Source organism: Pteropus alecto, unplaced genomic scaffold (genome assembly GCF_000325575.1).
Source record: "Pteropus alecto unplaced genomic scaffold, ASM32557v1 scaffold177, whole genome shotgun sequence".
Lineage (NCBI taxonomy): Eukaryota > Metazoa > Chordata > Mammalia > Chiroptera > Pteropodidae > Pteropus > Pteropus alecto.
In genome coordinates, this window is record NW_006442207.1 from 3,834,702 (window position 1) to 3,852,540 (window position 17,839).

Genomic DNA, 17,839 nt, shown 5'->3' on the forward strand with positions numbered 1-17,839 from the left:
TTCCAAAGGGGAAAAAATGGCTTTATAGAAAAGGGAGCATTAAGATTGGCCTTGAGAGGTTCTTATGCGGTGAGGGATGGTGTTTGATTCAACTTGTATCCTTAACACAGTGTCTGCTCCATAGCAAGTGCTTGGCGAATGTCAAATGAACTAATAAGTGAATGAATGATGTGTATGGGCGGGGGAGATGGTTGTCCTTATTTAAATATTTATTCAGAACCTAGTAAGAGAGAAACAATATAGATATAGAAACAAAATACAATTCTTGACCTGAAAGCACTCACATTCTAGCAAGGAGCATAGACACACAAATAAGTATTTATGGTACAATGTAAAATGTATTCAATAGAGAGCCACTAAAGTAATGTGGGACCACAGTGCAGGGAGTGATTAATTCTGCTGCCAGTCATGGCAGGCCAGGCTTTGAGGGATGAATAGGAGTGCAGCAAGTGGATACGGAGGAAAGGAGAGAAAAGTGGTCAAACAGGCAAAACAGAAGCAGTGAAGAGCAACCTCTGTCTGAGGAAATGCAGCCAGTTGGGTGTGGTGGGAGCTACTGTCGGTCATGCAGTGCAGCAGTGGTCACAGGAAAGGTGAACAGTGAGTTCGCAGTGCAGCAGTGGTCACAGGAAAGGTGAACAGCGAGTTCTGAGGGTCAGGATGAGCTAAAGATGATTAGAACTGGTGGTTGTATGTGCAGATGCCTCCAGGATCCAGGCAGGTGGCCTCAATGAGCGGAGACTGGTACAAACTGAACACCATGGCCCTCTCCAAAGGGAGAAGCCACTGCGTCACTCCATCCTAGGTCCCATGGAACACCTTCCGATTTTCAAGAGCTACTAGAAATAGGGATTGTTATGTAAATCTCCAGCTGTTTAAATGTTGGCAAATGATTCAACTTTCTCTTCAAAAAAATCTTCATGAAGGCCAACAAAGCATGTCTGCGGGCAGGACTTACTTAGCCAAAGGGCCTCCAGATTGTGGTCTGTGGCTTAATAGAGTGCTCAGCAAACCTACCCACAGTAAAAAAAAGAAAATACGATTTCACACATCCAGACTCATGACTGGTGCACATATACATATAAATGGCTAAAAGAAGTCACAGGAAACAATGTTTACCTTTATTCTCTGCTATTTTCTCTTCTATTTTTAAAATACATTGGTCACGACTAATCCGATTTCATGTTTTAGTGGGTCAAGACTTGAAGTTTGAAAAGTATTGGTTTAACATCTACACTAACGTTTATTAGGTGAGAGCAGAATGAGGTGTTTTGCTGGGCGATCATGTTTGCCTCCTGGATGTTCTTATAATAGTGCTTCATGGGCACATTTTGTTAAGTTGGGTTTCTTCACTTGCAGCTGGAAAGTTTTGACAAAATAATTTCAGAATCTTTTATTGATCACTTTATCCTAAACGGAAGTTGGACGGAATCTGGTGTCATCTTTTTTGGGTGCCGGATACCATTAAGAACTGACTCAGCCGCTAAATTCATAATAAAATGCTGCTTGAAGTGCCGCAGAAAGTCCCAAGGGAAATGCATTCAGGCCTCCTGAGTTCTAAGTGTGATGCTTCTGGAGCTCCTTTTGCATTTAGAAGGACTCTTCCCTGTAATTCGGCATCGTTACTTCCGGACGCCATGCTCCCTTTGCTTTTGCACTGCAGCCGAAGGGAGAAGAACAAATTTCCAGCCTGGACAGTCTGTCATGCACTGTCTCAGCTCTCATCAGCTCTTAACCTCCATCTGTTGGGCATCATGTGCTTGCAGCATTCGTTTTTGACAGCATTTCCAGAAATATGATCAAGTAGGGGCTTTGGAGAGGGGTCACTCCTCCCTCGGGAATGTCAGAGGTGAGTTGTCGTAGCAAGCCTCCAACGCAACAGGAAGGGCATAGCCGTTCTTTGGGTTCAGGGCATGTCTGCCATCACCTCTCTCTTGAGTCAGAAGCACCCCTGCAACGTGCGACAGGATTCAGAAAGAGCTTGGACTTTTGAAACAAGAGCCCGAGTGTGGCTTCTCACTTTGGGAAGGAGCTGCTATGATGGAGAGACCCTTAGGGAAAGGCCCTGCCAACCATGCAAACCGCAGGACCGCAGTGGGCAGCACTACTTTGGTGGTTTTGCATAATTAAGCAAAGAAGCCAGCTACTAAGCATGAGTCAAGCAGCAAGGCCAAACAGAGAGCAGCAGCTCGCAAGGATGGAGAGTAGCCGATACAATTCTGTTTGCCTTGGGGGACCAGTGCAAGATGACTAGGGGCAGTGTTTGGAGATGAGTTGAGAGGTCCCCTAGAGTTGCCTGCCTCCAGGGCATCATTCTCATCTTTGCGTAGGGGAGCAGCGCTCTCTGAAGCTGTGCAGCCCATAACTTCTTTACCCGCAGATGGTGTGCTGCCCGTGAGTGAATGCTGGGATTGGTGTCAGATGAATCATGTCTCTGCCACCTTCCAGAGAACATAGAGCCAAGCTCTTACCCTGTGTGAGATTCAGTTTTGTTTTGTTTTTTCTTCAGTGAAAATGGTGCTGAGAACACCCACTTTTCTCTCTAGGCGGGGAGGTTTGATAAGTTATCTGATAAGTTTGAGCATTGGAAAGAATTATTGGTAGAGCTACAATTTTAGAAGAAGGTGGATTATTCCTCAGAAACTAGGCAAGTAAGAGAAAAGGAAATGATTATATCTAGGGGGAAAAAAATGTTTTCCAAGAAAAGGAATCTGTTCACAGGATGCAGAATCTAGTAGAACAATAATTACATTTTCAAAGTGTGAACACTGACCACAGTTAGCTGAAAATTACAGTGTAGCCATATTAGTAAGAGCGGGGTGTCAATAGGTAATAGGCAAATTGGTGTAAGCACGGCGTTAAGAAATGCAGCGATGAAGATTGAAAAAAAACACCAAAAGTAGAACATATCTGCCTATGGGGGAGCGGGGAGGAGTGGGTTAGGCAGTTGCCATCATGCATTATAAACATATTTGCTTTTTATTCATAGAAGCCTATTGAGTATCTTAAACTTTGATAAAAATAAAAACATGGAAGAAAAACCATACTACCTTCTTCATATCTTTATTGTCAGAATTAATTTAAATGAGATAATAGGTGTAAAAGGCTCAAACGTGGCTGCTGCCATGCAGAAGGTGCTCAATAACTGTTAATTGAAGGTCAGTTAATCTGTAGAGTTTATTTAAATAGCAGGATGGGTGCACAGCCGAGAGCTAAAGGGAATGGCCCAAGATCCCTTACAGAGAAAGTAAGACTGAGACACAGGTGGTGAGAAGAATTAAGTTTGCGACTGGATGGAGAGGCGGTGTCGAGCTGCCTTCAGCTAGGATTTTCTGTAGAGCCGAGTTCAGAGCCTGAGCTTGTAAAGCCCTTCCCCATATATATCCATCTCTTTCTCATTTGTCTCTTGTGGTAAGATTTTTATTCCATTTGCTTTGGTGGCTTTGTAAAATTATCCCCCGAGCCCTTAGGATTTTATAGGTTTGCGTGAAAAACAAGTCGTGTTTATCAGTGGGCGCTCTGCAGCCATCCTGCCTGGGTTTGCATCCCGACTCCACTGTCTACTCATTGTGTGACCTTGGGCAAGTCACTTAACCTCCCTGGACCTCAGTTTCCTCATCAGGAAATAAAGAGGTTAATAGTATTAACTTTATAGGGCTGTCGTGAGAACTGAATCAATTAATACATGTGGAGCATTTTAAACTGCCTGGCACATGGCGGGAGCTCAGTAATTGTTTGCCCTGGCTACTACTACTGTTATTCCTCTTGGCCGAATAAAATCAGGGGCATTATATTCATCGATATGGAGTTTAGTAATCACATTAGTTTCAGGACCCAGGCAAGTAAATAGGGCAGGGACAGGTGAGTTGAACCAGAGAAGGTCTACCCATTTCTGCTGGGCAATCTCTTCACAGTTTACCTCAAGCATAGCAAGACTTTGTCAAGCTTTGTCATGCCACACTACTTTAGGACCACATGGGTGGCTTCCTGTGGCCAGCAATTCCTACTGTCCTGTGATAGAACCTCACTCAGGAGTTCTACCTTCTGAGTTCTTGATCCCCACATCCACTGGGCAAGTAAGCTGATGATTAGTTCATCTTTACACTGTGGAATGAAATGAGATGTCTAATAATAATTTAGCGCGGGAATGTGTGGACCTTGTGAAAACAGTCGTTTTAAAGTGTTTGAGGGCGGAAGTCGGGTACGCGCAGGATTCTTGCTGGAGGAAGCTGTCCACTCACTCTGCTGCAGTCCCTACCATGCTCTAGGGACACTGCAAGTAGCTTTTCCAAGGCTCTGATGCCACCTCAACTCCTCCCCGTAGGTCGGTTCAACTGGAAAGTATACTTCATTGTGTGGTTCCCATTCAAAGAGAAGCTTAGCCAGAGTCGATTTGAGACAGGTGCATCAGTAAGCTCTTCCCTGGCATCAGTTGAGTTTATTGACATCATCAAAATTACCTAATTGATAGATACCGTTGGTGAACCCAAAGCATTCAACCAACTTTCGGTTTCACCTGAAGGCTGTTGCTATGCAAGAGAGACAGACAAGTGTTGCATGAATTAACATATTAAACATGCTCGTAGAGCACAGACCTTGTGCCAGGAACTGTGCTAGACCCTGGGAATACGATGGCAGGTACCTCGTGGTGGACAGGGTAGAATGTTTGGATGGTGGTAAGTGTGAAGAAGGTAAACAGAGGCGGAGGTAGCAGGGAAGCAGGGAGACTGCCTTTGCTGAGGTGGTTTGGGGGTGCTCCAGGAGGAGTGGTCCATATGCTGCTTTCAGGTGAGGCCGGATGGAGGAGGAGCCAGCCTTGCAAATGGCTGAGAGACAACCTTCTGGGAAAGGAAAGGGGTATGTGTGGAAATTCTGAAGCAGTGGGAACTGGAGCTTGGGAGCCATGTGGAGGCGGCATGAGAAAAAGTTGGAGAGACTCTGTGGCCATGGTAGGACGTCTTGGATAGTGCACTGAAAGCTCCTTGGAGGGCTTAATTCGTGACATGATCTGCTTGAATTATGTCCTTAAAAGATCACACCAGTTGCTGTGTGGCAAAGGAATTGAACAAATGAGTCAAAAGCCCACACTGTTTGAAGACACAGACTCCTTACATTCTTTCCGACTATCCTGTAAACCCCTCTTAACACCCTCGCTGGTGAGGGATCAGTCACATTTAGGCATATTCTGTTGTTTCTGATTGTCTGGCAAGTATCTGGTGCTCACACTGGTGTTGACATATCTCTAGGCAAGTCGTGTTTGAAAACTCTCACATGAGACATGAACTGGGTCTGATGATATCATTCCATTTTTTCTAAATCTTTTTATGGGCTCTTTCCCAAGGGAGCAGCAGAGATGAAATGATAATGAAGACATTTGTCAGGGTGGAGAAGTCTTGGTGAAAAACAAACATCTACCTTAATGGGGAGGATTTCTTGTGTGAGTGAGGAATCAGGAGTCTAAGGCGATGGTGGCCCCGTGCCTACGCTAAACCCTGTCTCCGGACCCGTGGCCCACATGCTGAGACACTGCGGGCCTCTCTCTCAGCTTGCAATCCCATGAACAGCCCCACTGGGACCACAGTCTCTCCCACTCCTGGAATCAGGACAGAGATGACTGTCTAGCAGTCCATAAAGATGGGGTGTTCTGCCAGCAGGGTACAGATGGAAGCCACTGCCCAATTGTTTGACTCGATCCATTTCTAAATAGAATTGCTGGTGCAGGGACAATTTGAGATCCCTGGGTGACCTTACCAAGCTCCATCAAATTTCAGAAAGGATTTTTGTTACACTTCAGAAATTCCTGTTCATACAGGTTAGTGACAGTCTTTGCCGACGCTCAGCTGACATGAGCATCTGTGTGCCAGGCTGGTGCTGGAGAGGATCCACGAGGAGAGGACCTCACGTTGTCTCCACTTCCACCTGTGCAGTAGGACATGTCTTCTCAGCCTCTTTACAGTCCCCGGGAGGTGGAGACACAAGGCAGGAGAGGCAGGGCCGGGAGTCCGGTATCTTAACTCCTAATCTAAGAGCCTTTCTAATTACAGTTGGGGAGGGGAGGCGGGACTTTATACATATGACCATACGTCAAGGTCCAATTACTAAGCCCTGTCAGAGGAAGGCGAGGGGAGGTCAAAGAAGGATGTTGTCTCAGTGAGTCATCTCAGTCAAAAGGTGTGGCGAGCGAGTCACTCTCTCAGGAAGAGAAGGGGAAGGCACCAGGCTGATTTTAAAGCCCTTTCTAAGATTAGCCTTCACATAGAGGAGACAAGTTGTAACACATCAGGGCACATGTGTCAGGTGATTTACAAGGAGGAAATTTCCTGGCCGAATTATCATAATCCCAGGACCCCTTCGCCTTGAGAGAATCAGATTAACTGGATCTGAGCCTGGGCTGTTGCTATAAGCGGGAGCCCAGCTGACCAACTGCTGACAGTGTCTTTTATGTTTAGACGGGTAGCAAAACCTATTGCATTGCCTCAGAAAAGGCAAACCGAACACCGGGACATCGTACAAGTGGAAAACCACTAGCGGCAGGGGAAGCCACTGCCTGCCTGCTGGGACTGTTTGCACCAAGGCAGCCCTGTGCTTTGTGCCAAGTAATAATTCTGATTACCAAACTAACATGGTATAAGAAAATTGGGTCGTGGAAGCCAATTAAAGAAAGGGAGCATTTTTAGACAACTAATGACAGGGTAACAGTGTGTGGCTTCAAGTAACTACCACTTGCCACAGCAGGAAATGGACTTTTAGGTAAACTGCAAATTAAGCATTCTGTGCATTTATTCACACTCTCGAGTGTCTTGTTTCCTAGGCCCCGAACCAGTGGTACTTTAGCATAAAGAAAGGTAGTAGGAGGTGGCGAGAAGCAGTACGAACCGGGAAAACACGTCTCTGTGATGTGTTTGCCGTTACATGGGGACTAGTGAGGTGGAAGCACAGGAAAACCCCTCGGCGGTGAAGCGTTCTCTCTGAAACATAGACTCGCAGGAGAAGACGAGTCCAGTCTTTAAGCCGAAGCCAACCCTACCAGCAGAATATCATCTGGTGGCTGCAAATCCAGACCAATCCCAACCAGAGAGTTTTCCAGCCTCAGCGTCTGCTCAGAGTGGTGCATCCTCGAGCGCCCTCCTCCTGGTGCCTCACCCTTACCCTGTCGGTGCTCTTTTCCCGTAAATTGCTGCATCCTGGAATAATTTCTTTTGATATTCGAAGTGTTATTTCCCATCTGCTTATTTACTAGCAGGTGTTACCTTTGGGACTATGATGCAGCTGAGTGTTCCCTGCTTCTGAGCTGTGTAATCAGAACTCGGTACACTGCGTTAGCGCGACTTCCTTCGATGCTGGGTAAGACTTTCTTGTGGAAATCCCTTTACACAGTGCTTCAGAGCGTTGGCTCTGGAGGCAGACTGGTTCTTAACTGTGTGACCTTGAACAAGGTATTCAACTCAGTCTTAGAGTCCTCCAAGGACTCCAGTACTGAGTAATAAGACAGCCCTTCCATAAGGGCATGTGTGAGGATTATCTGTGATCGTGGGTATAAATTAGTTGTCACAGTGCCCGGAACATAATAAGTGTTCAGTAAATGGTACCTATCACAATAATATATAAGGGTGTTCTAAACGGAGTTATGTACAAAGATGTCATCCATTCAGGATTCTGAAGCTTCGCGTGGGAGATGCCCCACTAGGGGTATTGAACTAAGGAGTACGGAAATGACAACTCGGGTCATTTGTTATGTGAAATCAGAAGTATCCCAGAAATATGGAGGAACTGACCATTGAGTTTACGATTTTGAAGGGCCAGGACTGATGCATTGTGGAACAAAAGCGAAATCAACACAGAACAAGAGAAAATGAGGTGCCCAGTGACAGTACAGGTATTTGGTGCGAAAGGACTTGGGGGAGAATGAAATATTGGACCAATGTAAACGAAAGCTTCGGAAAAGAGCCAGGACCTGGGCTGGGCCCTGTGGGTCTGGTTTGATCTGGACGGGTGAGGAGAAGAGAAGCCATTCCAGGCGAGGCACACGGCAGCAGCCACAGCACCGGGGACATGAAGGTCATGGACCAGGAAGCGGTCAGGGGCCCAGCCAAAGCGGGGGTTGACACAGAGCGTTTTAGTGTGCATTCTTTAGGGTTGTACTGTCTGAGTTCAAAGCCACTCAGCACAGTGATAAGCACTCCACGAATGTGGTTCCTCCCTAGATATCTAAAGGGCTAGTGTGGGCTGTGTTACGGAAGATCTCTGAAGCTAGGCAGAGAACTTTAGACTTGATGGATTCGCACCGAGAGAGAGAGCTACAGGACTTTTTCTGTTTTTGTTTTTATTTTAATAAACTTTATTTTTTAGAATAGTTTTAGATTTGTAGAAAATGTCTGAGAAGATACGGCAGAGTTTCCATACACCCAACATTCAGTTTCCCGTAGTAGTAACAGCTTGCGTTAACATGATACTTTTTTACAATTAATGAACCAATATTCATACGTGACTAACTTAAGTTCATACTTTATATTTCTGTAGTTTTTATTTTATTTCCTTCTTCTGTTCTGGGATCCCATTTACCATACCACGTTACATTTAGTCACCATGCCATCTTAGTCGTCTCGGCTGTGAAAAGAGGATTTTCCCCTTTTGTTTTCGATGTCCTTGATAATTTTGAAGGGTACTGGGCAGGTTTTTGTCGGATGTCCTTTAACTTGAGAATTTTCTTATGATTGGGCTGAGATTATGGGGTTTCCTGGAAGGAAGATCACAGAGGTAAAATGCTGCCTTCACGACATATCAAAGGTCCATACCGTCCACGTGATTATCACCGTTGAAGCTGACCTCGATCGCCTGGCTGAGGGAGCATCTGGCAGATTTGTCCACTGTAAAGTTTCTTTCCCTTCCTTCCCACGCTGTCTTCTTTGGAAAGAAGTCACCAAGCGCAGCCCTCAGTTAAGGAGGAGGGAGTGGACTACCCTTCGCAGGTTGCTTTGTAGAAGAAGGAGCCAGGGAGTAGGAAATCCTCAGCAATCTGAGAAAAAGGGGTTGAAGGCTGGACTCACTGGTGAGAGAAGGGGTGACTAAGGGATGTGAGAGTGGACGGCATTTAGTGGGAGATGAAAAAGAGGGTGGCATCAAGGATGACTACAAGGTTCCGGGCGTCAGAGATTAGGGGATTGTTTGGGTCTAAGGAGCACTGCATTAGTTTGCTGCCAACTCTTTATTTCTTGGCCGTCACCTTGGGTGAGTCACTTTGTTCCTCTGAGTCTGTTTGCCCATCTGTAAAACGAGGTCGACAGTCCCTGTTCTTCCTACCTCGTAGAGCTCTTGTGTGGGTGAGACGTAAGAGCTTTGAAAGCCATCAACACAGCATGCTGTAGTTTCAGAGGCTGATGGAGGGTTGAGAGATCAGGACACCTGAGAGGGAGAATTTGTCTGGGACATCCTGAATATTTCAGATATTCTGGAGCAAGTTCTAACTCACACTGAGTATTCTGTCATAGGTTTGTGAGAGTCACCTGCTGAGGAGATTTATATTTCAAATATGCTTTCTCAGATATTAGGTTTCTGGTGGTCTAGTTCCATGGTCTGTCCCTCAGAAAGGTAGCTGAGGCAAGATGAGGCTGGTTCTGGATTAGAAGGAATGGCCCTGCCTAATCTTCGTGGCCTTCCTCTTACAGCCTGTAATGGCTTCTGCTTGGGGGCACTGAAGGTTACTGGGATTTCGTTAATGGTCTCAATTCTCCAGTCTCATCACCCGAGATATCCAACAGGCATTTCAAAAGTAGTGCATCAAATATGGAACTTTTAGATTCTGTCCGGCACTGAGTTTCAGGGATGTGACATGCTTCACTTGACTGTGAGACAGCGTGCAGCTTCTCAGCCTTGCAACAGGTTGTTTTATCTGTGTATTTATTCTGTAGCCAGAATCCTTCCAAACTGGATACTTTGCAGTGCAGGAATCCCTTTACCTTTTCAGGCAAATAGACTCTTGGCTGAAGAGTCTTTCATATGTATTTCCTCGTTATTCAGAATGTGTGCAATCATGCTTTTGATTTTCATTGTACTATTATTTTAGTAACAAATTGATGAGCCGTGGAAGATTGTAACCATGCCTGCCCGAGTCCCAGGGTAAATCACGGACCATTTGCTACAGTACAAGGAGTTGGGGAGCCTGAGTACTAAGTGTATGTCTGCCAAGAACTTGCTGGTAACTTTGGGCCAGGAATGTAAGCTCTTTGGGCCTCAGTTTCCCTATCAGTAGAATGCATAGGGACCACCCAGGCTCTGAAAGATGGAATGGTCAAGTAAAAATTAGCAACAGAGCCAGCTGGCAGATAAGAGGAATGAGGAATTAATGTCATTGCTATATTGCAACTGACTCTGCATATTTCAAAAAAATGTAGAATTGAGCCAAGGAACATACATTTGGTATTAACCAAAGTGCCAAAAGCTGTCATGTTAAACGAACCTCTTTACTGATCTTTAAAAGGGAGAGAGATTCTTTTGTCTACGCTGATTTGAGTTGGGATGAAATAAACACTGAGTCTCTTTCGGTCTTTGGATTCTGTTATTTTCTAATAAGAACGGCCCTTTCCTTCACAAGTGAGCTGTTCTGTTGTATGTCTGCCTAGGCTGATGGATGATGGAAAGCCAAGTAAACATGACAGAGCCTCTGCTCATCTCAGGGTGAAATGAAGGCCATCTCTGGGCACGGAGGACTTTGCAGTGTAATATATATTTCCAAAGGGAAATGCTTGCAAAACGCAGATGCTGATCCCAATCCTGACCTTTGCGGCTGGTGCCGGCCGTTGCACTGGCACTTTTGTTCAGACAAAGGGAAGAGCCAAGAAGTGAAGTGATATTTTCCTTCACTCATCATTACTCAGCATGGCTTGTTTGCTTAGCTATAAAAAATTCAAGTGTCAAGAGAACCTGCAGTGCAGCTTCTTACCCCAAAATCCAAAATGCTTTCTCCCTTATAGTCAAGAGATCCACTGTGTTCGCCTCGGTTTCTGAAGAGGACGGTCTTCTGGATCATTCCTTTCGCTCTGACTCTTGTCTCTCTCTTGCTTACCCATATTGTTAATTCTAAAGGGAAATAATTCTTAAATTGTAATATGCTTAAGAATCGCCTGAGGGACTCACTGAAACGACACATCCCCGACTCAGTTCAGTGGGGATGTGGAATCTGCATTTTAATACGTGGCAGGCACTGGTGGGGGTGGGGGGTTCAGATTGGGGAGATAGGCAGAGCCACCTTGAGGTTACCATGTGGGCACCATGCCCAGCTGGTGACACGATCACATATGCTTGTGAGTGTCTCCTTTGTAAGCCGAGTCCTAGCTGCTGCTTTTAGAACTATACTTGAGCTTGGCTAAATAAATAATTGGCTGACTTATAACAATCATCACCTGACTTTTAACAATTTTCTGCTTTAAGCAGATAACCTAGGAGAGCATGAGCTTGGAAGCTACAAAGTCCCGTGTGTAGATCTTGGCGCTTCCATTTACTGTTACTCGGACAGGCTGTTCATCTTCTCTGGGGTTCTATTTTTTCATCTGTCAAATGGGAACAATATTACCCACCTGACAGAGAGAGAAAGAAAGAGAATATGGAACAAAATGACTTATGTCTAAGCACCTAGCCCTGTACCCGGCACTTAATAGATGCTCAGTAAATATTACTTTCCTCTGTTTTTATAGAAAGCAGGAATTAACTTTATTTAAACAAACAAACAACAACAACAAAAAAAAAAAAACATTTATAGAAAGCAGAAATTAACTTTATTTAAACAAACAAACAAACAAAAAAACGCTAGCACTTGAAGCTTATATTGTTGAGAAACTATTTACACTAGCACTTGAAGCTTATATTGTTGAGAAACTATTTTTTAATGCCCAGGCGAATAGATGTTTGGCCTTTGTTACAAAGTCAGTGGTTGTTTAGAGATCTGGAAAGGATGCCCCTCCTTAATTCCTTTAGATAATACTGGCTTTGTTTTATCACAGGTTTCCAAGAGAGATCCCAGCAGGTAGATAAGGAAATGCAGGTGTATCACAAGGCTGGTACCTTTGCGGGACCCTCACTGGGGTTCCAGCTCAGAGAACTCGATCAGGTGTTTAACCTGAAACTACACCTGCTTCTAGTCTCAATCTCACAAGAAGAACCTTGTTTCTCCAAATTTAGCTGGTAATGGATTATTTGGACTGTCTTGCTCAGACTCTTTCTAGGTGAAATGAGAACACTGTAGTGGTCAGAGAGAAACAATGCACCATTATGCGGGTAGTGAGCGGGAGCTCCTTCTGTACGTGCCTGTCTAAATTACGTTTCAGCAAGATCTGCCCACAGCTCCCCCGCCCAACCCGGTTTTACTGTTTGAGGGAAAAAAAAAATCATCTTTGTCCTTTGTGTTGGTTAATTAATTTTAGGTTCGCTGTTCTTATCCCATATCGTGCTCACGTAGCTATTTCTACTTACGTAATACGTTTTTTATGTATCACACGGTTCCTCCTTTGATGACCTAAATCAGAAAAAGAACTTAATAGCAAAAAGTGCCTCCGCCTTCTCTGACTGGAGGAACTGCAAGTTGCATGAAGACCTTTGGTTAGTTTAAGGCCACAGGGGCCTCTCGCGTCTGTCCCAGCCCTTTGTAAAGGGGGCGGGGCGCTGTAAATCCTATTTCCACACTGGAAACAGAGAGAAAGTCCCTGTAAGCCCCATCACATGATTTTAGAGCCTGAAAAGACCTTCGGAATTCTCTTGTCCGACCCGCTTTGTTTTACAGGGGAGGAAACTGGGATTCCGAGAAAGCCATGCGGTTACCGTTTAATTTTTTAAAAAATTCCTGCCTGCAGTGTGTGTATCAGGAACTGTGCACATAACAAGGAGCTCATTATGGGCCTCCAGCAGGTTAAACGAGTTGCCAGGTGAGATCAGGAGTGACACCCTGGCAGAGTAGATGAGAGACTAGCCAGTGCATACTAATAGGTAAATAAACGTTTACTAAATCTTTGGGTGCATGAGCGGCGTGCTCTGTTCTGAGGAGCAGAGGGAAGGAAGAAGTACAAATGAGGAGAAAAGAATGAACGGTAAGAAATGGTCCCCATCCTGAAGGAATGTGCAGTGCAGGGAACTGCTCGCCACAAGTTGCTTTCTAAATCAAGATAAAGATGTATTACAAATACTTATTACAAAATAGTGAGCCAAACAAGATCATATACTTAATGACCCAGTTATGTCACCCTAGAGAAGTCTGGGAGGAAGAATGAGAACAGCTGGCTCCCCCCAGGAACAAGCCCAGCGTTTTCCCTACTGGACTGTTCAAACCACAACTTTCTCACTTATCTGCGGATCCCATGACTGTGGCATTGGGAGCGGGGCTCAGTTCACACTTATGGAATCATTATGCGGCTCATTCAGTACCAAAATCCTGGGGATATTTGTGCATGCCCGTGAAGGAAGCCCCTCCGTGGGAACGCTTTCTGCTCACATAGGCCTTTCGCTGCTTTTCTTTCAGTGGCCCACCCTCAGGAGCCTCACCACCCAGCCGAGAAGCCCGTCATTCACTGCCATAAATGTGGAGAGCCATGCAAGGGCGAAGTGCTTCGGGTCCAGACCAAACACTTCCACATCAAATGTTTCACTTGCAAAGGTATGGTGGCGCGTTCAGCTTCCGGGCTTGGTGGCACGTCACAGACAGTGCTTGCCTGGGGTCCACCTCACCCCCTAACTCCGAACAGGTCACCGGATGATAAGTGAATGTGCTCAAAAGCCCAGGCATCGCTTATCTTCCCTAGTTTGGGATTGGATTAGGCTCAAGGGGGTACCTGAGTCCCTCAGTGGGACACAGGCCGTTGGATGCTCCCCATGTCCCTGACCCTGGAACGGGACCGATTATGGAAGGGCAGTGAAAGTCCCATTTTGCTTTGTACTTAATATTTATTTTCCTATGAAGCTAAGGACTCCTACCACAGGTAACCTAGTCCCAACAGCCATTATTTATAGGAGGGCTGGAAGACTTGTAAGATCGAGTACTTAGTCACCGGCTCCTGTGTGGCGTGTGCATGTGTGTGTGTATGTGTGTGTGTGTGTGAAGCTTCTGTGGGGCGTGCGTGTGTGTGTGTGTGTGTGTAGAAGTAAGAATTAAACCAGAACACTTGGAAGACCTCCAACCAGAAAAATACCTCCCATCCAAGAAGCTACCAGTTTGAGCTTGATTTCCATTAACAAGCGTCCCTTTTGGGGTTTATAATTGTTGGCCTTTTAGTATGAAATATGCTGACCTGTTATTCTGGAGCCAGGGCCTGGCTAAGTCGGGGAGAAAAGGAGAGAGTAAGTTTCTGTGTGTTTACTTGAGAAATAGGTTACTTGAGCTGAGGACAACTCTGGGTAGCTCAGGCTGGGGTTGAGGGAGGTTGAGGGAGAGAGATGGGAGAGGTACAAGGCTATGGGCCTGTCGTATAGCTTTCTCGGGACTCTGCATATGGTACCCACCCTCACCCCTGGAAACTGTTTCATTTTAAGCCTTTTAGGGTACAAAGGCTTAGCGTTGCCATCTTAAGTCATCCGTGGCCACGTGGGCTGTCAAGTAGACTCCAGGCTGCCTAGAGACACTCAAATACATTAAAAAAGGAGAGGTGGGGCTTTTCTGATGTCCACGGATGTTTCTTTCACTGAGCATAAACTTTTTAGGAGAAAGAGCACTAGCCTATAGTTCAGGTGAGAAGATGGATAAAGGGAGGGCCTGAGCTTAATTCCTGTTAAGCATGATAGAGATTACAGAAGGCTGTAATGTGCATTTTATAGAGAAAGATTTTTTAAGCCTTCTGAAAGCCCCCTACAAGTAAATACAAGAAATCCCTCGTTTTCAGACAATCTAAGTCGATTATCAGGAGACGTCAGGATCACACCCAGGGAACTGACTCTGCTGCGACTCTGTGTGGCTTGGGTCCTGTCCGTGCCACTAAGCAGCTCTGTGATCTCAGCCAAGTTACTTGTCTGCAGCTCCCGAGTTCTTGAATGTAACATAAAGAGACTAGATTTTGTGATATTTAAATCTCCCCAGGTTTGAGGTTTGCAGATTCCATACACACATAACCGCCTATGTATATAACATAGATCCCAGAGGTACTTAATTAGAGCTTTTTAGGTAGCACAGCCCAGAAAAAATATTTCCTGGTTACATCCAGTTCGTAGATGTAACTTAGAGTCAGGCATTACATTTCGTTTCATTTTTTGCTCATAAATTTCCTGAGACATGGCTCAAGGGGGAAATTTGGCATGAAATACATACAATCTGTAAATGATTGCAGCCCTGCATTTTGCATTTCTAGTTGAAAGTACGAAGTGTTAGTTTCAGGAGCAGGTAGTCAGTCTTCAGAACAGCAGAGTACAGAAGACATGTTAATTTATCTGTGGGGTGGAAGCTTCCATGTTTGCTTTTATTTTCTAGTTTAGATTTAAGGACTGAATGTCAGTTATTTTATGTTGGAAGGTTATACTATATACTTTGTTTCATGTTATCAATGTATATCTGAAAAGTTGAATTTTTATATAAATTGCATTGTTTTTTGAGAGCACTTGCTAGTGTAGGAATTATTTTTAACTTAGTAAAACTTTACTACAATAAATGTCATTCTTGTAAATTTGTATTTTGTCATACTTAATCTGCTAATGTCTATTGTCTATATCTCCAGCTTTCTGGGATGACCCTTTTCTTTAATATCCAGAGAAAGTAGTTTAAGTTCCTCATGCCCAAAATTCTAGCAAGTTCATGCCTTTTCCCCAAGATTCTAGAGTAGTGTTGTCCAATAGAAATATGATGTGAGCCACATATGTAAGTCTAAATCTTCTAATAGCTATATTCAAAAGGTAAAAAGGGACGGGTGCAGTCCACTTTCATAATATATTTTATTTATCTCTCTATATACACAATATTATTATTTCAACATCTAATTAATATAAAAACTTTTGAGATTTTTGACTTTTTAAAAATTTTTTCATACCAACTTAATGGCACATCTCAATTTGGACTAGTTGCATGTCAAGTGCTTAATAGTCACATGTAGTGAATGAGTAGCTGCAGCAAGGAACAGCACCGTTCTAGAGATTCCTCGAGGTTTGCATTCTTGTGGTGCCCTCTTACTCCAAATTCTTGCCAGCACCAAATTCTTGGTCTCCCTTTCTGAGTGCTGACTTTTGCATTGCTTCCTTCCACACTCGACACAAATCCTCTTCTTCCTTTTCCCAAAGCGTCACTAACACAAGGCGGCTGTTTTGAGCACATTTTTCTATTTTCAGTGAGCCTTTCAGGGACTGTCCTGTGTAAGATTTCAACTTCTCCCTCTATGACACCTCTCTCTGCTTTATCTTTTTTTCATTAACACTTGCCATTATTCAACATACTTTATTCATTTATGTTTATCCCCTACTAGACAGTAAGCTTCTTGAGGGCAGAGATGTTTGTCTGTTTTGTTTCTACTGTATACCTGGTGCCTAGAACGACTGACATGGTAGGTGCTGAATAAGGGAAATGAATGAATATAAAATAACCATATATTTCTTTGGAACATGAATGAATATTATGTCATGTCAACAAGATTATATTTAGTCAACAAGATTTATCAAGTGCTTACTATGCTGCATGTCCTCAAATGGTTCCTAGACAGTAACATGATCTTCTGAAAAGAAAGAATGTAAGTAAAGGTATCCATCAATGATTACAGAGCTACATGTCTGCCCAACAGATATAACAGATAAGAGAACTGTGCTGAAGGCTATCTTAACCGAGGGTAAGCAGCTCTCGGTTAAGATGTTGCTGCTTAGTTTTTTATGCTGATTTAGACCCTTAGCTTTGTCGTCTGGGTTTGCATAGGCAGACTAGATGCGGGTTATTTGGGAACTCAAGTAGAAAATTTATAAAACTAGTAAAATGGAAATAGTTTCTTATATCCCATAAGAGCTGAGCTCAGACTTTTAATAACTAATTAGAGAATCTTAGTCATTTGGAAGTTGAGTAAAAGGCGGAATTAACCGGGATAAAAGAAAAACAAATGTGATACAAATGTGTTCTCTTCTTAAAGCAAATGAGAAACCACTTTCATACCATCTTTTGTTGACTAAAAGATAATCCTGAATATTTTCTTTTAAATTTTGTAGCCTGTTAAAGTGTTATCTAGTCAAATAAGTACAATGTAGGTTTTTCAAATGTTAAGGTTTTGAATTCTAAACTGGAACAGAATAAGGGCTCAAAAAGTCTCCAAAATATACTGCTTAATAATTTTTACTTTTGTTGGCAGATAGTTATCCATGGGTGTCTTGTGAGCAGAGGCACCGATAGCTTTTTTGTTCCAAATTATCTTTTCAATGATGTTTGTACAGCAAACAGCCTTAGAAGATAGAGATAGTGTTTCCCACTAAACTAGAGGGTTGATTCGTTTGCAGTCTTGTATCGTAAAGATAGTATCTACCCCTGGGGCAGGTTTGCTGGCAGCTCCTCATAAAAGATTGGGATTTCTAAGCTCGGGGTCCTGAGCTATGACACAAATCCACTGCAATTGCAGCATCCAGCCAAGCCTACTTCTCTTGCCTCTCAGGGGTTTGGGGAAAATGGGGAAACAGTCACAAATATGAAGCTGATGTTACCTGCTGTTCTGTGAGTAACAAACTCTTTTGCTCCTGACCCAGGAGTTTCATGTCTCCTGCCGGCATCCGTAAAACTGGGGCCGGTTAACTTGTTAGTCTGCAGGGAAATTCTCAGGTTCTTTACAGTTCTTGACAGCTCTAACTTCATATCCATGAAAGCTTGTTTCTTGAGAAGGAGACTGTTGAAATTCACCCAACTCAACAAAAT

At 44.0% G+C, this 17,839-nt stretch overlaps 1 protein-coding gene across 8 annotated transcripts in view; it reads left to right on the plus strand.

The window, feature by feature from the left end:
- Positions 1 to 17,839, plus strand: part of ABLIM1 (actin binding LIM protein 1) — a 256,869-nt gene that overhangs the window by 110,115 nt on the left and 128,915 nt on the right. For all 8 annotated transcript variants that reach the window (XM_015596345.2, XM_006920840.3, XM_015596347.2 and 5 more), the window contains one exon: positions 13,505 to 13,639. In XM_015596345.2, the coding sequence (XP_015451831.1) occupies positions 13,505 to 13,639 (135 nt within the window). Of the gene's footprint in view, positions 1 to 13,504; positions 13,640 to 17,839 lie in introns of those variants that run through there.